Genomic DNA, 26,887 nt, shown 5'->3' with positions numbered 1-26,887 from the left:
ACTTCATACTTCTCTGCATTAAATTTCATTTGACACGTGTCGCCAATTTCACAAGCCTATATCTTCTTAACATCTATCACTATTCTCTTCACAGCTCAGTACACTTCCAAGTTTTGTGTAATCCTGAAATTTTGAAATTGTGCTCTGCACACCCATGCCTAGACCATTAACAAGTATCAAGAAAAATAGCAGACCTAGTCACAATCCCTGGGGAACACCACTGCTTACTCCTCGTTTGCAGAAAATTATTATCCACAAGTAATCTCTGTAACCTCTCACTCAGCCAACTTCATCGTCATGCTTCCAAACTATCTTTTATTTCATGGGCTTCAAATTTTCTGGCGTCTATTATGTGGCATTTAATCAAAGGTGTTTTGGAAGTCCATATACACCACATCAACTGCTTTACTCTCATAAACACACTTAGATATATCATCAAAAACTCAACCATGTTAGTTAAACACGATTTGCATTTAATAAATCCATGTTAGTTTTCCTTATTTAATTTGCACTTGTCCAACTGACTGATAATTTTATCCCGGATTATCATCTCTAATTCTTTTTCTACCATGGAGGTTATACTGGCTGGTCTGCAGTTGCTGGACTTATTCTTACGCCCTTTGTTTGAACAAGGGTATAATATTTAAAATTCGCCAGTCCTCTGGCACCATCCCTGTACCTAAGCAGGATTAGAAGATAATGGCCACACCTCCGCAATTTCTTCCCTTACTTCCCTCGCTATACTCAGTTGCATCTAATCTGGTTCTCGTGTCGTATAAACTTTAAATACAGCCAGCCTTTCTATTACCTTCTCTTCATCAATTTTTAGCCCAGACAGACTCTCAACTACGTTCTATTTCACCATGGCTTTGATAACATCTTCTTCCTTGGTTTATTTATGGTAGACGTTTGGCTTTCCTTTTATGTTATCTGCCTGTCTCTCCTCATACTCTCGCTTTGCCTCTCTTATTTCCTTTTACACTTCTCCTCTGAACGTTCCAACTTCAGCCGAGTTCTCACTTGTATTTTCAACCTGACATCCGTCACATGCTGACGTTTTTACTTCATCGTACTCTGCATCTCTATCGTCACTCATGATGTTCTGATTGCCTTACTTCCCCCTCATGGGAATGTATCCCGATTCTACTCGGGCCATCTCCTCGTTCATGGCAGCCTATCGTTCTGTTGCAGTTTTGCCTACCAATATTCGATTCCAATTTTCCTTGGACGGGTCCATTTTTACCCCATTAAATTTCTTCTTTCTTTTGGGCCTCCTTATCTCGAGAGACAATGGATACGCGCCTGGAGGTGGTCAGTGGTTTGTGAAGCAGCGCCTGGAGTGGCTATAAAGGCCAATTCTGGAGTGACAGGCTCTTCCACAGGTGCTGCAGAGAAATTTGTTTGTTGGGGCTGTTGCACAGTTGGCTCTCCCCTTGCGCCTCTGTCTTTTTTCCTGCCAACTACTAAGTCTCTTCGACTCGCCACAATTTATTAAATTTAAGCCTCCTCAAATTTAGTATTCTTACTTTGGATTGCTCCCAGTCCTTTCCTAAGCTAAATCTTATGAGAGATCATTGACCTGAAAAATTAATTACGTTTCTCAGATGCTGCCTGATCCTCTGAGTGTTTCCAGCATTTTATAAAGTATTATAAATTATTTCCATCTCATGATCAGTTCATTGCGCCCAACATGTCCCTGCTGGTGTATACACTCTACAAGAGTTTACGCCCACCCTTTCTCATCTGAAACCGTCAACATATCCTTCTCTTCCTATCTTCCTCATCTGCTTACATAGATTATCATTGAACTTGTCTGTGACATTTGCCTCGCCAATTCTTTTGGTAGCATTTCCACATTCTGACCATTCCCTAATTAGCAATGTTTCTGTCACATTCTCTGCTGGGGTTTTAGTGGTTATTTTATATTTATGACACCTAGTAATTGTTTCATTCTTAATCGGAAACATCCTACCAAACTCTTTCAGAATCTTAATGACCTCCATCAGAGCTCACCTTAATCTTCGCTTTTCTATAGAAAAGAGCCCCAGCCTTTTCAATATTTCTTGACAGGTATAACCGTTCATTTCTGCTATTATTCTAGTGAAACATTTTTGTGCCATCTCCGTGCTGCAACTATCTTATATATAATTCGCAGACCAGAACTGCCACAGTACTCCAAGTGCAGTGTAAACCGGGTTCTATACAACGTGACCATAACTTCCGTCCCTTCTATTGTCAGTTCAATGCTTGCTTGCTTATTTCTGGCTTTATTTTCCTTCGTCGTTACTTAGTTGAACTATTTATCCGTGCAACCAATCCATCCGATGCTCTACACCATTTCGGAACTTATTTTCCAAGGAATACTTGGGCGCCTTATTCATCTTACCAAAATGGATTCCCTCAAACTAACATGTATTGAATTTCATCTGCCAATTTCACTCCCATTTGCAATTTTATTAATATGTTCTTGTACTTAGTTGCAGTCGTCCTTTTTAATAACTATACCCTTCCAATTTTGTGTCACTTATAAATATTGAAAATGGTTTCCAATTCCTGAGTCCAGATTAGTTATGCAAATAATGAGCAACATTTGCCGCAGGACCGATCGTTGTAGAATACCTGATTTATTTTCCTTCCAATCATTGTCCAGAGAAGCAAACACTGGAGAATTGCGTTAGCATAATCTTGAGCAAGAATGTCCTTACTCTGCACCAGACAAACCACTATGGGGTAATTTTATCCTACCTAAGCCTTCGGGAAGCTGGCAGATGAGTTGCAACTATGGTTTTATGTCTTGCCACTATTCCTCTCCAATTTGCGTCGAGTAAACCTAGCTTTCCATCCAATGCCATTGGATTTTCACCCATCAAACACATTTAAGCATCAATATAAACAGTACATGAAAGTTCACAAGAAAGGACTGTTGACTGATAATCCTCTCAATATAAGGAGATTTAGTAATTTCTTTCTTCCCCCTTCTTTGCAGCTAATCTGGTGACAATTGTGATTCTCTCCCGCGGATGTTGCGTGCTCTCCAAGTTTATCACCCGTTACCTGGTAGCCATGGCGGCGGCGGATCTATCTGTCCTGATATTTGATGTACTGCTATATGAGATTAAAGATGCTTATTTCCCATATTCATTCCTGAATTATACTCCCATTTGTTGTTTTAACCTCTCTCTGCTTTTTATTTCCATTGATTGTTCTGTCTGGGTAACTGTTGCGTTCACCTTCGATCGATTTGTGGCCATTTCTTGTCAGAAGCTTCGAGCAAACTATTGCACCGCTAAAACTGCAGCTGTGGTCATAGCAGTAATTTGTTCCTTGAGTGTTTTAGAAAGTGTTCCAATCTACTTTGTATACGAGCCTCGGGAAATAATTGACGCTGTACCATGGTCTTGCTCTATAACGTCAAGCTTCTATACCTTACCCATATGGGTAGCATTTTTGTGGTTGGAAACCATTTTAACTCCATTTCTTCCATTTCTTTTGATTTTACTGTTCAACTTGCTGACCTTCAGGCACATTGTACAGGCTAATAGAGTGAGGAGGGGACTCCGAGGTAACCGCAATGGTGAGAATTACAATGATCCAGAGATGGTGAACCGAAGAAAATCAATGATTTTATTGCTCGCCATATCTGGCAGTTTTATACTTTCATGGATGGTAACATTCGTATCTTATATAAGTGTCCAATTCACAGATACTCAATTTTATAAAGAAAATTATAACGACCTATTTACCATTGTAGAACAATCTGGATATATCCTTCGGACTTTGAGCTGCTGTACAAACACGTTTATTTATGCAGTTACCCAGAATAAATTCAGAGCTGAGTTGAAGAATATGATTAAACGTCCCCTGGCTCTAACAACTTATTTGTTTAAGTAATTGAACGAAACAAATAACAATGGGGATTTTACTTTTGGTTATTAGTGCCAAGAGGCTGATATCGTATTGCACATCCATTTTGCGCCCCGCCCAGTTTTCCCTTCCATTGACTTGAATAGAGCGGAAATCAGATCCGGTGTATTCTGAGTTGCTATTTAGGTGCTGTCTATTGTACGTTATCGTCCAAAGTATTAAAAAAATCACCCGTAAATGCACGCTTCCAAATTTAACAGAAGGACTTTCATTAGAATAGCAAGAACGCACAGAAATCTCCTGTCGAATTGCTCACAGTCAGTGGCAATAGATGGACCGGAGTTCCCCGTTTCCACCCTCGTCGGCCTGTTTTACTTGTCAATTAAAATGAATAAGTGGGGAAATGAGGTCATGGGCGCTACACCCAGCTCGTAGTGTTTAGAGTTAAAAGATATGATATTCTCGACAAGACGCAATCCATTATTATCATCACTACGTATTTAATGGTACCTAAATAAGATTTATTTCATTAAATCATATTCTGCGATTTTACAGCTATTCAGTGGACTATAGCGACAGGGGAACCGAGGGAAAAGCGTAAGCCATTTATCTCCACGACCGCGTTCGACCAATGAATGAGATCATGGCTAACCAGTGACATTATTCCATTTAACCGTCTTTGCGTCATATGCTTAAATACCCTTGGTTAACAGAAAACATTCAATCTCAGATTCAAAATTGACAATTTACTTAATATAAATTATCGTTTTCGAAGGAGAGTGCCAACATTCCAAAAGCTTTTGCATGTAGAAATGGTCCGAGTTTCACTCTTAAAAGCCTTGGCTCTATTTTTGATGCAATGTCAACCGGTCTGAGACTCCTCCACCGCAGAAATAGTTTCTCTCTATGCATTGTATCAGTTCCCCTGAACAGCTTAAAATCTTCGATTAAATCATCCTTTAACCATGGAAATTCCAAGAAATACAAACTTAGCTCAAGTAATCGGTCTCCTTAATATAACCCTTGACGTCTAGGTACCATTCTAGTCAATCTGTACTGCACTCCTTCCAAGACCAATATATCCTTCCTAAGGTGTGGTACCCAGAATTGATCACAGCATTCAGGGTTGTGGTGTAACCAGTGCTTCTTATAACTGTAGAATAGCATTTGTCTTCTAGCCCACCAAACATAAAGTTCAAGCAAACCCATTTCTCGGTGCAGCTGGAATCAGTGGTGCTACCTTTACTGGGAATTCGTTTGCCTACGTCCCCAATTCATTCCTCACCTATGCACAGCCTCGAGTACATAATAACGTCACTGAAAGAAAATAACATGTTAAAGGACTATCTCTGCCACTGAGCAATAATGGGAGCAGCTAGCTGTGAACTTCAGAAGCATTGACAGGGCGAGATGGATTTTGGTAATATTGGTGGTGCTGTAGAATTTCAGAGTTGCTGTGGGAGTTCTGCAGTTAACATGTAGGGCACTGAGTGACGATAGATTTTGTCAATGGAGGGAGAGTTCTGGCATTGAGTAAAGCTGGTGCTCGACACTTCAGTTTCAGAAGAATCGTATTTAGGATCCACCATTAAATGACAGCAGTTATGCAGTACGTGTGACGGCATAAAGCGACGACCCGGATTCTGAAGCACTGTGAAACTGTTCTGAGGTTAATTAACACTGAGAAGTCTTTGAGTTTAGGCCCCACTATGAGGTCTAGCGTGAATTGGTGCCCGGCGAATCCTTTCTTTTGGCAGCACTGGACAGGCAGAGCATAGAGTCTTGCAGAACGCTGGAGTCGAATGTGTTTTCTGGAAGGTGGCAGTGAATGAAGTGTGTAAAAAAACTATGGGTGGGAGTGCAACACCAGGATCTGATGGCAGTTTGATATTTGGCCATGAACGTGACGGCACTTTGTCGGAAATCCCTCTGTAGACTGGAAAGTCAGCGCTTCCTCTTGAATTACTTGCAAATGAATAACTTTTTTTTGCAATTTATCAACAAATTATTGCTTCAACAATTATTGAATAATTGCGGAACCGCTCGATGTATCCTTTCATTTCAAAGATCGAATCGAAAACTTTATGATAAATCGTGCTTTATATTATTGAATTGCGAATATTGGGATGTACAATTCGTCAACAAAGATAAATTAAAGAATATTAAAGAATTCGTCTTATGAAAAGCAAAAATTATCACTAGGTGGCCTAGTGCTAATGCCACTGAGCTGGTAATACAGAGGCTCGGGCTATTTCCCTGGGGACACGCGATCAAATCACACCACGGTAGCTGGTGGAATTTAAATTCTCATTAATTAACAACAATCTGACATTGAAAGTCTCAGTAACAGCACCATGAAACTATCATTCATTGTCATAAAAACCCATCTGGTTCACTAATGTCCTTTCCAAAATGAAATCTGCTGTCCTTACCTGGTCTGGCCTATATGTGACTCCAGACCCACAGCAATATGGTAGATTCGTAACTGCCCTCTAACATGGCCTAGCAAGCTACTCAGTTGCCAAGGGAAACAAACGATGCCCTTGCTGGCGAAACACAGATACGATGAAAGTATTAAAAAAAACTGTCATGTATAATAATAAGCTGAACAAATATAAACAATACATGGACAAAAAGGTTTAGATGGAATTTATTCTGAGCCAAGTTATTTCTTTTAGGTCATAAAATGAGTTGAAATCATCATCCTTCTCAATCATCTTCTGAAATATGTTTGCATTGTTCCAACATAATTTGCACCAAAAAAAATGCAGTAAACATGCACAGTGTCAAATACAATACAACCGATGTTATTGTAACAAGCTACGCTGGAAACGGTTTCATCAACTAACTATTTTATACCCCACTCAATTTTATTGTCCATAGATCGGAAAAGGGGCAGTAATATTACATTGTATACGCTCGCCGTAATTTAAATTACCGCAAGGACTGTATTGGACTGAAATTGCCTGAGGAAGAAAGGAAAAACAAGCAAAAGATAATTGTCTGCTCATTTTACACTCTGACCATTTTCTGTTCCTTAACTTAACTGAAAACCAAACACAATGGGTATAAAAGTTGGGGCGGATCCTGTTTCAGCCGGAAAACAAAAATGCACCCAATTGGCCGTTTCCTTTTGGTTTCATACTCCATTACATGTAATTCTCACTTCCTAATATGAGCAGAGAATCTGATTGAATCGGCAGCCAGTTTAGCCTGAATAAGAACACATAGGCTTTTTGTTTCTTCTGTTTATGCCACTTACTGGCCTGAAAGGCATTTAGAGACAAAAGTCTTTTCGTCATTTTTACATGGAGTTACTTCCTGTGAACAGAATTTCAGGTCTTCAGTGAAGGCCAGCCTTCGGTAATTTTTGTATCAAGTTCCTTTAAAGCACCAAATGGAACCGACAGACGACTAGTAGGAGTTACGTGGTACTGCTATATTAAATGAATCTTATGTAGAAACCCAGATAGGTAACACTTTTGAGGTTGGAGAACAGTTTAGCACCGTGTTTCCATTTATATTGATTTTATTGCTCAATGCTCTGATTGCTGTCGGCAGTCTCTACAAGGGTAAGAATTACACATATTCGGTAATGGAGAACCAAAGGAGAAGCATCCTTTTCCGGCTTATCCCTCTGGTATTTTCGACATTTTATGGATGTTGCATTTCCTATATGAAATCTTTGTGCAATTTATAGATGCTGAATGTTTAGAGAAAAGTGTACGCATTCTCTGACCATCATAGAAGTAACGTGATATATTATTGGGATGTTGAGTTACTCCAGAAACACATTAGCCCAGAGGAAATTCGGAGAGGTATTGAATATGATTAATAGTCTCCTGGTTTCCATTAGTAATCAATTAAATAAGTAATGAATTCACATAATTAAAATAATTATGATAATTCAAGCTGAATATAGAAATAATGTAAAATCGCACAAAACTTGTGTGGCACGGAAAATAATTGCTTTTTTTTAAACCACTCTTGCTTATCCACGGCGTTGCACTGGAACCAACTAGAAATAACTCATATTTATACTGTAATGTGGTTATCCTGTGTCCTTAAACGAGATACTGCCAGTATAATTTAATTCCTCACAAGTGGGGTTTAACAGCTAAAGAGGCGCTGGGAGTTACTGGTGGAGGTAACTCCGATGTCTCCCATCGAGCACTCTGTCTTGGAAGCTGAGTAAGGAGACTTGGTTGGTTAAAACCCTGCCTTCGTCAAAGCAATTCATACTGTTGATGATGTTCTTCTGAGCTTTGACAGAGCGAATATATTATTAACATAAATAAAATATCAGGCTGCTAGATTGAGATCTGAAATCTGAAAACAAATTTCCAATGCAGTTTGAGTCTTTCCATGCAGCTTAGCATGTTTTTTCCTTCTTAAATCTCAAAACTTAATGATTGATAGCATAGAGGGAAAGGGTTAATTACTTCTTGTCTATGCAAACATTAAGAGAAAAACGTGACGGTGGACTGAGGTTATCATTACAACCGTTTCAAATTAGCCGGAAATAATAAAGAAGCAGTGATGTGAAAAATATTGAAGCTGACTTAATATAAGACTTCGGACAAGAATTTACAGTCGACATAATGACAAGACTAATGGCTCTCAACTTTTTCTCTGTATAAATCGGACATCAACTTCAGGCGAGTATAGATGCACGGCTGAAATTGAACATCCGGAAGTTCCTGTCCAAGATGCCCCATCTGGTTTAAGATGGTGAAAACGACATCTTGCGGTCTACGAACCACTACACCCCTCCCCCAGCAACCCCACCCCTCCCCTCCCCTCCCCCCAACCACCCCACCACCACCACGACCACCACCCTCCGTTCGTCATCAATTGAACGGTGTGAAGTTCCTGTCCCCACATCATCGACAGAAACTGAACTGGACACCTAATTGAAGGCATGTTCATTTCAGTCTAAGTATCCCTTTCATCAGCGTAATAAGTGTTAGCTGCTGCCAAGCAGCAACTCTGGCTCTGAAAATTAACTTTAACAAGTGCAGCGTCTCATTGCTTCACCTTTTGATTGCTGTCGAAGATTTAAAGAACAGGTTATTATATTGTTTAACTTTTTCTTGTCTCCGTTAATTCAATGTTTTTATTTCATTTTTATACCTGATTTGAAATGTAATTCATTATTTCAACTGAAACTTGCTGGATCTCGTTGATTAATATAGGTGGCAAAGAACTACGTGCCCTCTACACACAGGGCCCAGATACTCAATAGGAAGCGCTGTGACATTTTCATATTTCACTTGCACTGAGTTGCTATGATCAAGTCTAATGAACGGCAGGGACCGTTTGTTCGCCGTTTCGGTATAGTCAGGCTCCCTTCACATTGCACTTTGTCAATCTCCAGAACACAAAATTACTACTTATTTAACTCCTTGTGCTTGTAACTGTGGACTTATAAAACATGCTGCATTAAATTAATGTAAAATCAAACTCGCGCAAAGATCAGGGTAAAGCTAATACTATAGTTATGCTTTATCCAACTACGTTTCTACAAATACTGCCAACTGCACTTCAACTGAATGGGTCAACGCTACTGCTCTGTTACTTAATTCTAAAGCATTATTCATGAAGGTACAGACATTTTCCCCACTCTCTACCATTGTTAGATTAAGTCGCAATAACACATGACTTGACTTGAACTACATATGTCCTTTATACAGCTACCTGCCGCTATGCCTCTGATTTGATACCACATATTGTCAATGACACATTCTTAGTAATTATTGAAGAATAGTTTTAAGTTGCTTAAATTATTACATCACTCTTTGAATGGCAGTAAAGATGCAGTAGCCTTTCGAAAAGCTAAAATTACATTTGACTGTTTTGCTTTCAGTTTGATAATTCAATCTAATAAGAAATCATTAGATGAATAGTCTCATATCCATCAGTTTAGACACATCGTCAAAAAATTATTCAGTTTCTTCAGCCACGAGGTACCATTTGGAAAATCCATATTGGTTCTTTCTGATGAGCTATACATTTTCAATGTGTTCAGTATTCTGTCCCTGGTTACCGACTCTTGTCATTTCCCATTTTTCTTGTCATTACCTATTATAATAGCAAGTTCTTTAAATCTCCGACAACAATCTAAAGATGAATGAATGAGATTCTGATCTTATTAAAGTTAATCCTGAGAGCTAGGGTTGCTGTTTAGCAGTAACTAGTACCTAATATGTTTTCATAAACAGCAAAATGACGTGCATTTTTCCAATCTAAAGAAATGGCTTCAGAATCGAGAGAAAGTATAAAGATTATATTTGGACCATATATAATGTTCCAACCTGTTTCGTAAAACTGCTGGGATGAAAACCAACTAACACTGGGGATTTGTCACTCTTTATTGCCATTGTTTTCCTCATGAATTTAATGTTATGCTAATTTTGTTCAGCCAAGTTCCTTATTCAATATTACATAGGAATATGAGCACAAAAATAGGACCAGAAGTCGGCCATTCGGCCCATCGAGCCTGCTCGGCCATTCAATAAGCTCAAGGACTCATCTGAGCGTGGTCGCAAATACACTTCCATGCCTGCCCCCACCCCAGCAACCCAATAACCTCCGCCTCCACCACACCCCACCCCCACCCCCCACCCCCGTCCCAATAACTCTTGACTCCCTTGCAGATCAAACATCTGTCAACTCAGCCTGGAATAGATTCAGTGACAAAGACTCCACTGTTCTCTGCGGTAGAGAATACCAAAGATTTCACACTCTCTAAGAAAAGAAATTCCTCCTTATCTCTGTCCTAAATAGCAGACCGTTATTCTGAAACTGTGCCCCCTGGTTCTAGATGCTCCCACGAGAGGAATTATCCTCTCAGCATCTACCCTGTCAAGCCCCCTCAGAATCTTACACTTCTAGAAATACTCATAATGATAGCCGGAATGATAAGCCTGGTACGTGGGAGTTTATGTAAAGAGAGGAGGAGGGAATTTCTAATGTGATAATTGTAGGGATTTTAATACATAACATATAATAATAGCGTGACAGGTAGTCTACTTTACAAACAGGATCGAGAGGTCCACATAGTATGCTGCCTACGTAGAGATTAAGGACATCTGTAACAAGCTTGAAAGAATCTTTGAGAAGAAGGGGGCAATCCGATCACTGAGTCCATGTTGGGCCGACAACATAAGAAGGAATAGACAACGTGTCCTGTTCAGGGAGTACCAGGAGCTAGGAACTATATTAAAAAGCAGGATGTCAAGGGTCATAATCTGTGGGTCATTACTTGAACCATGTGCAGATTGGAATAGAAGATAAACAGAATGCACAGGTGAACACATAGAATCAGAGAATGGTCAGCCCCAGAAGAAGAGCATTTGGCCCAACACCTCTGTGCCAGCTCTCTGCAAGAGCAACTCAGCTAGTCCCACTACCTGCCTTTCTCTGTAGCCCTGCAACATGGCTGAAGTTCCGGTGTGTGAAAGTGTGATTCCATCCCATGGCACCAGTTCTGGGATTGGAAGAAACTGGTTGGGATCAGATCTATTTGAACTGGGCAGGGGCCAGGGTCCGAGCAGAAAAGATGAATAGGGCGGGGGAAAGGATTTTAAACTTATAAATGGTAAGGCAGGGCGCAGGTGGAACAGGTAGTATCAATAATACTTCTAAAGCAAACGAAAGGGAAGAGAGTAGCGCAATAGTCATAACTGTCGTTTTTGGAACTACAGGTAAAGAGAGGGCTATGGAGAGGGCTAGCTAGATCCCTCCATGCCAGCTTTGCTATCATTCATGTCCTATCGGACAAGAGCTCTACTTCTCAAAATAAAATGGCATTCCCGACAGAACAATAAGGGACAAAATAAGACTAAATCACAAAGCATGCGAAATTTTAAAAATGGCAATTGGTAGAGATACAAAAAGTAATAAAAAGTGTTGAAACAGAGAGTAGGAGCTACCAAAAGAGTATATGATAAGAAACGTGCACGTGGTATCAAAATCAACACATTTATTTATTTATTTTTACAAACTAATTAAGAAAAAGAGGATTAACAGGAAAAATATGCCACTTGAAAACTGACAAAAGGTGATAATTTAAGTGAAAATAAGGAAAAGGTGTACATGCTGAATAAATACCTTGCATCAGTATTTACGGTAGGGGAAAAGCATGCTGGACTTCTCAAGAAAACCAATCTTCCTAAGTTCCCTAGATTCTGGAAACATCCCAGTAGACTGGAAAGCTACAAATGCAATACCCCTATTCAAGTTTGGATGGAGACAGAAAGCAAAAACTGTAAGCCTGTTAGCCTAACATCTGTGATTGGGAAAATGCTAGACTCCATGATTAAGGAAGTAGTAGCAGGACATTTAGAAAATCATAACACGATCACGCAGAGTCAATATGGTTTTATGAAAGGGAAATCGTGTCTGACATATTTATTAGAGTTTATTGAGGATGTAACAAGCAGGGCAGATAAACTGGAATCAGGAAATGTAGTCCATTGGATTTCCAAAAGATATTCCAGAAGATGCCACATGAGAGGTTATCATACAAGATATGAGCTCATTTCTTGATAAGCAAGGGGTGAAAGGTTATCGAGGGTAGGCGGGAATGTGGAGTTGAGGTTACAATCCGATCAGCCATGATCTTGTTGAATGGCGAGGGAGGCTCGAGGGACCCACTGGCTTACTCCTGCCTCTAATTCATATGTTTGTATGTATGGTCATATCATATTGGGGTAAAATATTAACACGAATAGAGGATTTGAGATAAGTGGATCATTTTCAGGTTAGCAAACTGTAACTAGTGGGTGGGGGGCACAATGATCAGTGATGGTCTCAACTATTTACAATCTAAATTAATGACTTGCACTATCAGACAAAGCGTATTGTAATCATATCTACTGACAATACAAATATATATTGGAAAGCAAACTGTGAGGAGGACATGAAGAATCTGCAAAGGGATATAGATCGGTTACATAAGTGGGCAAAAATTAGGCAGATAAAGTATAATGTGGAAAAATGTGAGGTTATGCACTTTGGTAGGAAGAATAGACACACAAAATATTATTAAACTGGAGATACACTACAGAATATTGCAGTACAGAGGGATCATGTATCACAAAAAGTCAGCATATAGGTACAGAAAGTAATTAGGAAAGCAAATGGAATGTTGGCCTTTGTTGCAAGGGGACTGCAGGATAAAGGTGGGGAAGTCTTGCTACAACTATAGACGGCATTGGTGAGACCACATCGAGAGTACTGGGTACATCTTTGGTTTCCTTATTTAGGAAGGGATATACTTGCATCAAAGACAGGTCAGAGAAGGTCCACTCGGGGCTGATTCCTGGGATGAGGGGGTTTTCTTATGAGGAAATGTTCAGCCTCTACTGATTAGTGTGTAGGAGAAGGAGAAGTGATCTTATTGAAACGTAAGATTCTGAGGGGTCCGTCCGGTTTCATTCCTTTTCTTAGACGTTGCAGCGGTTTGATACAACCATTTCAGAAGGCATTTAAGAGTCAACCACATTGTTGTGGGTCACATGTAGGCCAAACCAGGTAAGGACGGCACATTTTCTTCCTATGTACTGTAGTTCGGATACAAAACCTGCTCTGCCATCTTAGTCTATATTTATTTATTAATGATTACTTTTTAATGTATCTTAATTTCCTTGTATGCACACTAGCTTACATTACGCGCTAAAGAACTTAACAACATGTTACCCTATTGCTTCGTCAGTCTTTGTATTGTCAGTAGATTTGGCGACAAATACAAGTAGAAAGCAAAAAAAAGAACATCTCATGCTGAGTCTACACCGAATTCCCGCTCTTACCAAATTCTCAACTTTTCACTTTATTTGCAATGCACCTTGTGCTTCAACTCGATTTGCTGAATACATCTGTTCTCTCCGCGTGCGTGGTCATGAGCTTCCAATCATTTACTAACTCTGTATTCGCCTGTTAGCTTTTAAATCTCTAACTTCTCCCCGTTCTGATCAAAAGTCATCGAGCGGAAATGAGGGCAAAATGTTCCTGGCCAGGCGGAGGCGGGTTCAGGTACGTTTGAGTGGTAAGTCCCTGGGTCCCGCCTGGTCAGGGATCAGAGGCAGACAGGGCCTGAAAATAGCAGTCAGGATGAATTGTAATGCCTGAAGTGGCTACCCTGGCTGAGTTGTATCTTTCTGGAAGAAGTTATAGAGTCATAGAATTATTACGGCACAGAGGAGGCCTTTCAGATCAGAGACCATGTTGGAAGATCACTTTTGTAAAGCTTATGAAAAAAGCATAGAAGTAGCACAAAGTGAACAATCTAATTTTTCTATACAAAACTGGCACCTGTTACCGTCATCCCGCCCTTAACCACCTCCCATCCACAGCCCCCAGGTTAATCGTACCAAATCCAGGCAACATGGCCAGCGTGAAGTCTCTCCATTCACTCACATAGCCCTTTCAATTGCCAATTGAGATGATTATCTGCATCCATCTTTCCTAAACCCAGTAGATATCAGAGCAGAATCTCTTTACATCCCCACTTCCCAACGCTTGTCGATGATGAAATGCAACATCTCAACACATCTGATGGTCTATTCAGCAAGATATAGCTAACTACCCTGAGGCACAGTGTGGCTTTCGAGCAGAGAAATCCACCATTGACATCCACCTTCGCCAGCTACAGGAGAAATGCCGTGAACAACAGATGCCCTTCTACGTTGCTTTCATTGACCTCACCAAAGCCTTTGATCTCGTCAGCAGACGTGGTCTCTTCAGACTAATACAAAAGATCGGATGCCCACCAAAGCTACTAAGTATCAGTACCTCATACCATGACAATGTGAAAGGCACAATTCAGCATAGCGGCGCCTCATCAGACCCCTTTCCTATCCTGAGTGGCATGAAACAGGGCTGTGTTCTCGCAGCTACACTGTTTGGGATCTTCTTCTCCCTGCTTCCCTCACATGTGTTCAAGTCTTCAGAAGAGGGAATTTTCCTCCACACAAGATCAGGTGGCAGGTTGTTCAACCTTGCCCATCTAAGAGCGAAGACCAAAGTACAAAAAGTCCTCATCAGGGAACTCCGCTTTGCTGACGATGCTGGATTAAGATCTCACACTGAAGAGTGTCTGCAGAGATTCATCGACAGGATTGTGACTGCCTGCACCGAATTTGGCTTTACCATCAGCCTCAAGAAAACGAACATCATGGGACAGGACGTCAGAAATGCCCCATCCATAAATATCGGTAAGAGTGGTTCAAGAGTTCACCTACCTCGGCTCAACTATCACCAGTAACCTGTCTCTCGATGCAGAATTCAACAAGCGCATCGGAAAGGCTTCCTCTGCTTTGTCCAGACTGGCCAAGAGAGTGTGGGAAAATGGCGCACTGACACAGAACACAAAGGTCCAAGTGTATCAAGCCTGTGTCCTCAGTACCTTGCTCTGCGACAGCGAGGCCTGGACAAGGTATGTCAGCCAAGAGCGACGTCTCAATTCATTCCATATTCGCTGCCTCTGGAGAATACTTGGCATCAGGTGGCAGGACCGTATCTCCAACACCAAAGTCCTCGAGACGGCCAACATCCCCAGCATATACACCCTACTAAGCCAGTGGCACCTGAGATGGCTTGGCCATGTGAGCCACATGGAAGATGGCAGGATCCCTAAGGACACATTGTACAGCGAGGTCAGCACTGGTATCAGACCCACTGGTCATCCTTGTCTCTGCTTTAAAGACGTCCGCAAACGCGACATGACGTCCTGTGACATTGATCACAGGTCGTGGGAGTCAGTTGCCAGCGATCTCCAGAGCTGCCGGGCAACCATAAAGGCGGGGTTAAAGTGTGGCGAGACGAAGAGACTTAGCAGTTGGCAGGAAAAAAGACAGGAGCACAAGGAGAGAGCAAAAGCGTAACAGCCCCGACAACCAATTTTATCTGCAGCACCTGTGGAAGAGTCTGTCACTCTAGAATTGGCCTTTAAGCCACTCCAGGCGCTGCTTCATAAACCACTGACCACCTCCAGGCGCTTACCCATTGTCTCTCGAGGCAAGGAGGCCAAAAACAGACAGCCAACTATGTAAACTCCTGGGAATATCTGTCAACGCTTTGTGCTCTCACGTGCACCACTGAATCTTCTTATATTGATATTGTATGCAATATAGATTTTAAAAGGAAAATATGTTGCACCTAATGTAGATGGTGTTAATGTACCATTAATATGCAGTTATTTCATCAAATGCATTCCTTAAACATGTACTGGAATGACTTCAGCTTCAAGAGTTTTCATGTTTCTTTAAAGAGGGCAGATTTTAAAATATTCAAACTCTAAAATACGATTGAAGTAATATTCTCGACTTCTAATTTCAATGTGAAATCTCCAGCTCCATGATCAGTAAGAGTAAATATGGCTCTTTGTAATCTGGTTCTTGAAATGAGGTAACTAATACCACTTGTATAAAGTTCCTTTCCTGCTTGAAGTTTCTCTCAGCTCTAATCAGACCTCAATTGGATAGCAGAATATCTGTGTACCCATAGCATGCAGCATTTTGTCGCCCTCAAATAATCCACCAAAATGAAAACTGAAAGGATATAGGGGCGTAGAAAATAGGAGCAAGGGTAGGCCATTTCGCCCCTCGAACGTATTCTGCTGTTGTATATACCATTCAGCGAGATCATGGTTAATCTTCGACTTCAAGTGGAAAATACAATGGTATAGACACTCTTACATTTGCACGCCCTGTCCCTTCCTGTCACACGCTGATTATCATCAAATTTATTGTTGCCTTGCTCTGCTGCCTTCTCCTCTCTCTTTAAATGATCACATCTTCCCTCACTTGATCCCTCACCCCCACTATTTACTTTAAAGCCCTTTCTACTGCCCTAGGTATAACACTTGCTGGAGCATTAGTCCCAACATGGTTCAGGTGAAGACTGCCCAACACTTTCTCCAGTACTGGTGCCAGTGTCTCATGAATTGAAACCCATTTCTCCCACACCAATCTTTGAGCCACGCATTTAACTTTTTAATCTTATTATCCTTACTCCAATTTGCTCGTAATCCAGAAATTATTACCTTTGGGTTTTTTTTTTAGCCCCTAGCTACCCATACTCACTTTACAGAATTTCTGTCCTCATCCTATCTATGTTGTTGGTGCTCACGTGGACCATGACAACCTGATCCACTGGATCAACCAGTTCTAGTCACATGACTAGCTGGCTGGAGCTTTTGGATTTGAAATTCCAACAAAGGATGTTGAAGAGACTGTTCCATATAGGAGCTGGTCACATGACTAACCTGCTGAGCACCCTGGGAGCTTTTTGAATTTTAAAATCCCAACAAAGGAATTACCAGGTGGAACGCTGTGCTCATGGACTAACAAGATTTCCTCCGCCTATCTCTTGCCTGCCTGCCTGCCTGCCTGTTGGTCTCTCAGGGAACTGAAGCCATTGAAGACACATAAACTCAGACAGAGAAAAAAGGTTTCCTACGTGAACAAGGTTTTAAGAAGACTATTGGGCCCAACAAAACATCAGATCAACCTTCAATCAAGGACTACAGCGAGCTCGAGAAACAGTAACAAGAGATTGCCGCAAACTGTTCTACTTATATTTTCCTCTGTCCTTTCTAACCCTATCTGCATGTTTATATCACGTGTGCATGCTAGCGTGAGTATGTCATATATCCGTAGGTGTGAACCATATTAGAGAGTAAGTTTAATAAATTCAATCTTTCTACTTTAAACAAAAGAAAGCCTGTTTGTTTACAGTTCTTTGCCTTATAATTCAAAACTGTAAACAAGGATTCACAAAAGGGGGAGCACAAAACACAATGAGTTTAAAATTAATCCCTATTACAAGACAAGGTGAAGATAGCAAAAGTCCACTAGACATTGCTCACCTGGTTGTAAAAGATTAAAATTAATGGGAAATTTCCCAAAAAAAAATTGAATGGGAAAAAGGCACAGCTGGTACAATTAATTCATTGGACGTTACAAATTATTGTGTCATTTCCACTCTGATGTAAGAACTGGCGAATAAAATGCGTTGTGAACCCCAGGGAGACAAGAGCTAAATGAAAAGAATCAAATCCACTGACTGACCCCAATTTAGGAAATCAAAAAACAAACGGGAAAGATTTCACTTTTATAAATGTTACGTTAGCACTCAAACCAAAACAATTATGAATGAAACACGAACTAACAGTTAAATTACGATTGATACTGGTAAATATTGGTATTCTGAGGGATCTGGGTGTCCTAGTACATGAACTACAGAATCTTGACATGCAAGCTATCAGGAAAGCACGTGCTATGTCAGCTTTGATTACAGAGGGATTTCGGCATAAGAGTGAAGAAGTATTACTGTTATTGTATAGGGCCTCAGTGACACCACACCGAGAGTACAGTGCACCGCTTCAGTCTCTTTCCCTAATAAAGGATATGTTTGACTTAGAGGGAGTGCAATTAAGTTTCACTGGGCTGATTTATGAGGTGTGGGGACTTCCCTATGAGGAAAGATTGAGTCGACTAAGCCTACAGCAAGAGCTTCTACGGATATATAAAAAAAGAGAGTAGCTAAAGTAAGTGTGGGAGGATGAGACTGGGGAATTTATAACAGGAATCAGGGAAATGGCAGATAATTTAAACCAATATTTTGCATCGGTCTTCACGGTGGAGGACACTATAAACATCCCAAGAATAATAGATGAGCAAGATGTAAATGGGACGGAGGAACTTGTAACAATCTCTATCACGAGGGAAACTGATGGTACTAAAGGCATACAAGTCGCCAGGACCTGATGGCCTGCATCCAAGGGTTTTAAAAGAATTGGCTGCAGAGATAGTGGAGGCATTGGTCATAATATGCCAAAACTCACTGGATTCTGGTAGGGTACTAACGGATTGAAAAATCGCTAATGTGATGCCTCTATTCAGGAAAGGAGGCAGACAGAAAGAAGGAAACATTTGACCAGTTAGCTTAACATCTGTCGTTGGGAAAATGCTAGAGTCCATTATTAAGGAAGAAATAGCAGGACATATAGAAAAACATAATGCAATCAAACAGAGTCAACATGGTTTTATGAAAGGGAAATCATATTTGACATATTTGTTCGAGTTCTTTGAAGATATAACAGGCAGAGTGGATAAAGGGGAACCGGTAGATGTAGCGTATTTGGATTTTCAGAAGGCTTTCAATAAGGTGCCACATAAAAGGTTATTACACAAAATAGGAATTAAGGGTATTGAGGGTAATGTGTTGGCATGGATTGAGGATTGGCTAACACACAGAAGGCATAAAGTCGGGTTAATGGGTCTTTTCAGGTTGGAAAGCCACAACGAGTGGGGTGCCACATGGTTCGGTCCTAGGGCCTCAACTATTTACTTTCTATATTAATGACTTGGAAGAATGGACAGAGTGTAGCTGATCCAGATTTGCTGATGATACAAAAATAGGTGGGGAGGCATGTTGTGATGAGGACACAAAGAATCTGTAACGGGATAAAGATAGGTTAAATGAGTGGGCAAAAACTTAGCAGATGGTGTTCGATGTGGGAAAGTGTGAGGTCATCCACTTTGGTAGAAAGAATAAAAAAGCAGATTATTATTTAGATGGAGAAAGACTACAAAATACTGCAGTACCGAGGTATCTGGGCGTTCTTGTACATAAAACACAAAACGTTAGCATGCAGGTGGCAGCAGTTAATTAAGAAGGAAAATGGAATTTTGGCCTTTATTGCCAGGGGGTTAGAGTTTAGAAATAGGGAAGCCTTGTTACAACTGTACAGGGTGAGGCCATACCTGGAGTACTGTGTACAGTTTTGGTCCCCGTATTTAAGGAAGGATATACTAGCATTGGAGGCAGTTCAGAAAAGGTTCACTAGGCTGATTCTTGGGATGAAGGGGTTGTCTTATCAAGAATGGCTGAATAGGTTAGGTCTTTATTCATTGGAGTTTAGAAGAATGAGAGGTGATCTGATTGAAACATATATGATTCTAAGGAGGCTTGACAGTGCAGATGTTGAGAATATGTTTCCACTGGTGGGGGAATTTCGAACTGACTGACATAGTTACAGAATAAGGGGTCACACATTTAAAACTGAGAGGTGAAGAAATTTATTTTCTCAGAGGGTGGTGAATCTCTGGAATTCCTTACCTAAGAGAGTTGTGGAGGGTAGGTCACTAAAAGTATTTAAAGAGGAGGTAAATAGATTTTTGAAATCTCGGGGATTCGATGGTTATGTGGAACAGGTCTGAAAGAGGAGTTGAGGCCTGGGACAGATCGGCCATGATCTTATTTAATGGCAGGGCTGGCTTGAGGGGCTGAATGGCCTATTCCTGTTACTATTTCTTATGATTTTATGTTCTTATGTCCTTATGTACGTTCTCGAGCATTTAAAAGAGTAGGATGTGATCTGATTGAAACACATAAAATTCTAAAGGGACCTGGCACCGTATATGCTGAGAGGATGATTCCCCTATCTGGGGAGCATAGAACTCTGGGTCTTAGTCTGAGAATAAGAGGACGGCCATTTAGGACTGAATGAGGAAGAAGTTCTTCATTCAAAGGACAGTGAATCTTTGAAATTCTCTACCCCAGAGATCTCAAGTCAGTGATCGATAGATTTTAAATAGAAATGGGATCAAGGTGTGTGGGATAGTACGAGAAGATGTAGCTGATGTTAAAGGGCATCCTTGATCTTACCAAATAACGGAGTAGGTGCAAATGGCCAAATGACCTGCCCTTATTTCTTATGCTTACATGTTCTCATATTTATCTGGCAGTATGGTGTACACAAAACATTCTTTTCATCATGCAGTGACATGAAGGTGAATAGTTTATAGTTCATCAACTGCGGTATTGTTTTTCAACTGCGGACTCATGTTAAAGGATAAAGGCAAGATCCCAAAGATAACAAGATTCAATTGGACCAGGATGAATCAATGGAATCTCCGAGCAGAGAGAATGACCATATAATGGACTGATAATGATTTGTAATTCGGGAATTTTCCTACTCTGTTAAAATATATCTTTTTCTGGATCGTTGCTTTCCAATTTAAAGAATTGTATGTATGTAAGATGTAATCGCCCACTCCTTAGGGAAGTTGAGAGCGAGAGTATTGGCAGGAGCTCGGTCCTGGTGACAAACTATGTGTAATATAGGCGAAATACCCGATGTGATTTTGCTGGCTCGGGTGCTGCTCGTTGCCAAGATGGTCTCCATTGAAGAATTGTTCGTTAGAGTACATTGGGTTCGAAGAGTAATGGAAACTCCTGTGTGAACAACTCTTAAATGTGAGGATTGTTGAATAGTATCTGGGGAATCCGAACTCCTGTGCTAGTCTTCGAATAGAGCCATGGTGACAACTTCGCAGGTATAATTCTACTTCTACTGATGTCATTACATATTGTTCTTCCTCCCTTGGGTATGTTTCATGATTGAATAAATCTGCCGTTTTCCTCTTTTCAGAGAGCTCACCCATTTCGTGTCTTCTAGAACCATATCAAGCTATGCTGAGAATTTGCCGTATGTTCTCACAACTAGGCATCTATTGCACTTTATGGCCCAAAACGTCATACTTTACGTCCAAGCGGTTGTGTTCATAGCAGCAAAAACTCTAAAATTGTTGTTTTGTGGCCACTCAGCTCCTGACCTCATTACAACCTAAGTCCAAACATGTACAAAAGAACTGAACTGCAGAGGTGAGGTGAAGGTTTGACATCAAGGCAGCATTGGCTGTGTATGGAATCAAGGAGCCCGGGAAAAACTGTAGTCAATGAGAATCAATGGGTAAAACACTTTGCTGGTTGGAGTCATACCTATCACAAAGGAAGATAGCTGTGGTTGTTGAAGGTCAATCACCTCAGTCCCAGGATATCACTGCAGGAGTTCCTCAGGGTAGAGTCCTAGGCCCAGCCATCTTCAGCTGCTTCGATCAAATGCTGCCTTGATGTCAAGGGCAATAACTCTCATCTCACCTCTTGAGTTCAGCTCTTCGGTCCATGTTTTGATCAAGGCTGTAATCAATTCAGGACCTGAGTGGCCTTCACGGAACCTAAACTGAGCATCACTAAGCAGGTTATTGCTAAGAAAGTGCCGCTTGATAGCATTGTCGAATGCCACCATCACTTTACTGACGATTGAGAATAGACTAAGGGGGCGCTAATTGGTCTGGCTGGACTTATCCCGCTTCTTGTGTACAGGACAAGCCTAGGCAATTTTCCAAATTGCCGCGTAGGTGCCAGTGTTGTAGCTGTATTGGAACAGCTTGACTAGGGGTGTGGCAAGTTCTGGAGCACAGGTCTTCAGCACTGTTTCCATAATGCTGTCAGGGCCCATAGCCTTTGCATTATCCAGTGCCTTCAGTCATTTCATGATGTCATGCGGGGAGAATCAAATTGGTTGAAGACTGGCATTTGTGATGCTAGGAACTTCAGGAGAAGGCTGGAGTGGATTGTTAACTCCGCACCGTTGGCTGAGGATTGTTGCGAATACTTCAGCCTTATCTTTTGCACTGACATGCTGAGCTCCCCCATCATTGAAGATGAGGATATTTGTGGAGCCACCTCCTCCTGTTAGTTGTTTAATTGTTCACCACTATTCACGGCTTGATGTGCAGGACTGCAGAGCATAGATCTGATTATGGTTATCTGGTTATGGGATCATTTAGCTTTGTCTATCGCATGCTGCCTATGCTGCTTGGCATACGAGTACTCCTGGGTTGCAGCTTCACCAGGTTGACACCTCATTTTGAGGTATACCTGATGCTGCTCCTGACATGCCCTTCTGCACTCTTCATTGAACCAGGGTTGTCCCCTGGCTTGATGGTAATGGTAGAGTGGGGGACATGTGGTTACTGGTTGTGGTTGAGTACAATTCTGCTGCTGATGATGGCCCACAGAACCTCTTGGATGCCCAGTTTTGCATTAATTCCCCAATATCAACATCCTGTGGGTCACCGTTGACCAGAAACTGACCTGGACCAGCTACCTAAGTACTGTGGCTGCAAGCGGATGTCAGAGGTTGGAAATTCTGGGGTGACTAACTCACCTCCTGTCCACCATCTACAAGGCACAAGTCAGGAGTGTGATAGTATGCTTTCCACTTACTTGGATAAGTGCAGCTCCAACAACACTCAAGAAGCTCGACACCATCCAGGACAAAGTAGCCCGCTTGATCAGCCACAATCTTCAAGATTCATTCCCTCCATCACTGATACACAGTGGCAGCAGTGTGTAGCGTATAAAAGATGCACTGCAGCAATGCACCAAGGCTCCTTCGACAGCACATTCCAAACCCATGAGCTCTACCACCTAGAAGGACAGGGGCAGCAGATGCTTGGAAATACCATCACCTGCAAGTTCCCCTCCAAGTCACACACGATCCAGACTTGCAACTATGTCACCGTTTCTTCACTATCGCTGGTTCAGAGTCTTCGAACTCCCTTCCTAACAGCAATGTTGAGATCCCTACAATGGAAGGACTGCAGAAGTTCAAGAACGCAGCTCACCACCACCCTCTCAAGGCCAATAAATGCTATCCTAGCCAGAAGCAAATAAAAACAATCTTGAGTTGCGCCATCTCGAGTTCATTGAGTACCAGCTGATTAATTTATTTGGTAAAGTACCTGGTTGTCAACTCATGCATTTCTGATTACTTTACCCTTCTTTTCCACCTAGCCATTTTGGCATTCATCAAGTAGGCTTGGGACTCCGGTGTCGATTTTTGCTGCTTTCTTTTTGTTGTGCAGCCATTAATTGTTCTCAGGATGAACAATGATACACCAGTTTTCTGATGATATATCGACATTACATGGGGCGTGCCATAAATTCACCTTTTTCTATAAACACTCCCACAGGGGATGCTGAGACCAAGTGGGCCCACATCAGAGACGCCATCTATGAGTCAGCTTTGACCACCTACGGCAAAAGTGCGAAGAGAAATGCAGACTGGTTTCAATCTCATAATGAAGAGCTGGAACCTGTCATAGCCGCTAAGCGCATTGCACTTTTGAACTACAAGAAAGCCCCCAGCGATTTAACATCCGCAGCACTTAAAGCAGCCAGAAGTACTGCACAAAGAACAGCTAGGCGTTGCGCAAACGACTACTGGCAACACCTATGCAGTCATATTCAGCTGGCCTCAGACACCGGAAACATCAGAGGAATGTATGATGGCATGAAGAGAGCTCTTGGGCCAACCATCAAGAAGATCACCCCCCTCAAATCTAAATCGGGGGACATAATCACTGACCAACGCAAACAGATGGACCGCTGGGTTGAGCACTACCTAGAACTGTACTCCAGGGAGAATGCTGTCACTGAGACTGCCCTCAATGCAGCCCAGCCTCTACCAGTCATGGATGAGCTGGACATACAGCCAACCAAATCGGAACTCAGTGATGCCATTGATTCCCTAGCCAGCGGAAAAGCCCCTGGGAAGGACAGCATTACCCCTGAAATAATCAAGAGTGCCAAGCCTGCTATACTCTCAGCACTACATGAACTGCTATGCCTGTGCTGGGACGAGGGAGCAGTACCCCAGGACATGCGCGATGCCAACATCATCACCCTCTATAAAAACAAAGGTGACCGCGGCGACTGCAACAACTACCGTGGAATCTCCCTGCTCAGCATAGTGGGGAAAGTCTTTGCTCGAGTCGCTCTGAACAGGCTCCAGAAGCTGGCCGAGCGCGTCTACCCTGAGGCACAGTGTGGCTTTCGTGCAGAGAGATCGACTATTGACATGCTGTTCTCCCTTCGTCAGATACAGGAGAAATGCCGTGAACAACAGATGCCCCTCTACATTGCTTTCATTGATCTCACCAAAGCCTTTGACCTCGTCAGCAGACGTGGTCTCTTCAGACTACTAGAAAAGATCGGATGTCCACCAAAGCTACTAAGTATCATCACCTCATTCCATGACAATATGAAAGGCACAATTCAACATGGTGGCTCCTCATCAGAGCCCTTTCCTATCCTGAGTGGTGTGAAACAGGGCTGTGTTCTCGCACCCACACTTTTTGGGATTTTCTTCTCCCTGCTGCTTTCACATGCGTTCAAATCCTCTGAAGAAGGAATTTTCCTCCACATAAGATCAGGGGGCAGGTTGTTCAACCTTGCCCGTCTAAGAGCGAAGTCCAAAGTACGGAAAGTCCTCATCAGAGAACTCCTCTTTGCTGACGATGCTGCTTTAACATCTCACACTGAAGAATGCCTGCAGAGTCTCATCGACAGGTTTGCGTCTGCCTGCAATGAATTTGGCCTAACCATCAGCCTCAAGAAAACGAACATCATGGGGCAGGATGTCAGAAATGCTCCATCCATCAATATTGGCGACCACGCTCTGGAAGTGGTTCAAGAGTTCACCTACCTAGGCTCAACTATCACCAGTAACCTGTCTCTAGATGCAGAAATCAACAAGCGCATGGGTAAGGCTTCCACTGCTATGTCCAGACTGGCCAAGAGAGTGTGGGAAAATGGCGCACTGACACGGAACACAAAAGTCCGAGTGTATCAGGCCTGTGTCCTCAGTACCTTGCTCTACGGCAGCGAGGCCTGGACAACGTATGCCAGCCAAGAGCGACGTCTCAATTCATTCCATCTTCGCTGCCTTCGGAGAATAATTGGCATCAGGTGGCAGGACTATATCTCCAACACAGAAGTCCTTGAAGCGGCCAACACCCCCAGCTTATACACACTACTGAGTCAGCGGCGCTTGAGATGGCTTGGCCATGTGAGCCGCATGGAAGATGGCAGGATCCCCAAAGACACATTGTACAGCGAGCTCGCCACTGGTATCAGACCCACCGGCCGTCCATGTCTCCGTTATAAAGACGTCTGCAAACGCGACATGAAATCGTGTGACATTGATCACAAGTCGTGGGAGTCAGTTGCCAGCATTCGCCAGAGCTGGCGGGCAGCCATAAAGACAGGGCTAAATTGTGGCGAGTCGAAGAGACTTAGTAGTTGGCAGGAAAAAAGACAGAGGCGCAAGGGGAGAGCCAACTGTGCAACAGCCCCAACAAACAAATTTCTCTGCAGCACCTGTGGAAGAGCCTGTCACTCCAGAATTGGCCTTTATAGCCACTCCAGGCGCTGCTTCACAAACCACTGACCACCTCCAGGCGCGTATCCATTGTCTCTCGAGATAAGGAGGCCCAAAAGAATATCAAAAGAGAAAAAAAATTGCATGCCTTGAAGTCAATTCACACACTAAATCTTATGTTCAAATTGTCTTTACAGGATAAACAATACATCGAAGCAGTAATGCACAAGCTACTTTACAAAGTACTTGAATAAACACAGTTACAAAGAATGGGTTAATCTATCCCACTGAGAGAGAATTACAGAGTTTTAGAAATCACTTGGACTTCGAATGAAATAAATCTTTCATGGACATACTCCAAGCTGAATATTCAAAATTTATACCCAACCCATGGAGTTCAGATCTCCAGTCAGGAAGAAAGCCAAGCCATATCTGAGACATGATATTGCAATTTAAGTGTACATGACTACAGACATTACCTTGCTGTCAACAAAATGGGACATCCATTGAGCTCACAGTTTTTGACGCTTATTGTCAACATCCATACAATGATTTCTTCCACTCAACGTTGCCCTAATGGTTCAACAATCAGACAGAGTAAATCATGCAACGCTTGGGGTTTAGTTTTTATGCATTTGCTTTAGAACTAGGATGCTCTCTTCACTGAACATAATTTTTCCCTGATCTGGTCACAGACCTGAAACGTTAACTTTGTTTCTCTCTCCACAGATGCTGCCAGACCTGCTGAGTATTTCCAGCACGTTATGTTATAATTTCGATTTCCAGCATCTGCAGTATTTTGCATTTATTACAATTTTCCCTTAATTTATTTCCAGCCAAAGGCATAAAAAGCAAAGAAACATTGTGCAAATTTGGTGTTTCTTTTTGCAGAGACTGACAGACCTGCACAGTTAACACCTTAATTAGTATGGCAACCAAACAGTTCAGTCAATCTAATTCGCGCTCATATTTTCTCTTCCTGTTGGAAATCATGCAATATAAAAC

At 41.9% G+C, this 26,887-nt stretch overlaps 1 protein-coding gene across 1 annotated transcript; it reads left to right on the top strand.

The window, feature by feature from the left end:
- The first annotated feature begins 1,290 nt into the window (after positions 1–1,290).
- LOC137345811 (probable G-protein coupled receptor 139) lies at positions 1,291–26,136 on the top strand. The gene is made up of 5 exons (XM_068009060.1): positions 1,291–1,318; positions 2,987–3,887; positions 10,688–10,793; positions 13,846–13,899; positions 26,080–26,136. Exons 1-5 carry the CDS (start codon positions 1,291–1,293, stop codon positions 26,134–26,136), a joined length of 1,146 nt encoding a protein of 381 aa, XP_067865161.1.
- Positions 26,137–26,887: the final 751 nt, after the last annotated feature.

The sequence above is a fragment of the Heterodontus francisci genome, chromosome 29 (assembly GCF_036365525.1).
Source record: "Heterodontus francisci isolate sHetFra1 chromosome 29, sHetFra1.hap1, whole genome shotgun sequence".
Lineage (NCBI taxonomy): Eukaryota > Metazoa > Chordata > Chondrichthyes > Heterodontiformes > Heterodontidae > Heterodontus > Heterodontus francisci.
Note: the sequence above shows the minus strand (reverse complement) of the source record. Positions and strands in the feature narration are given on the sequence as shown.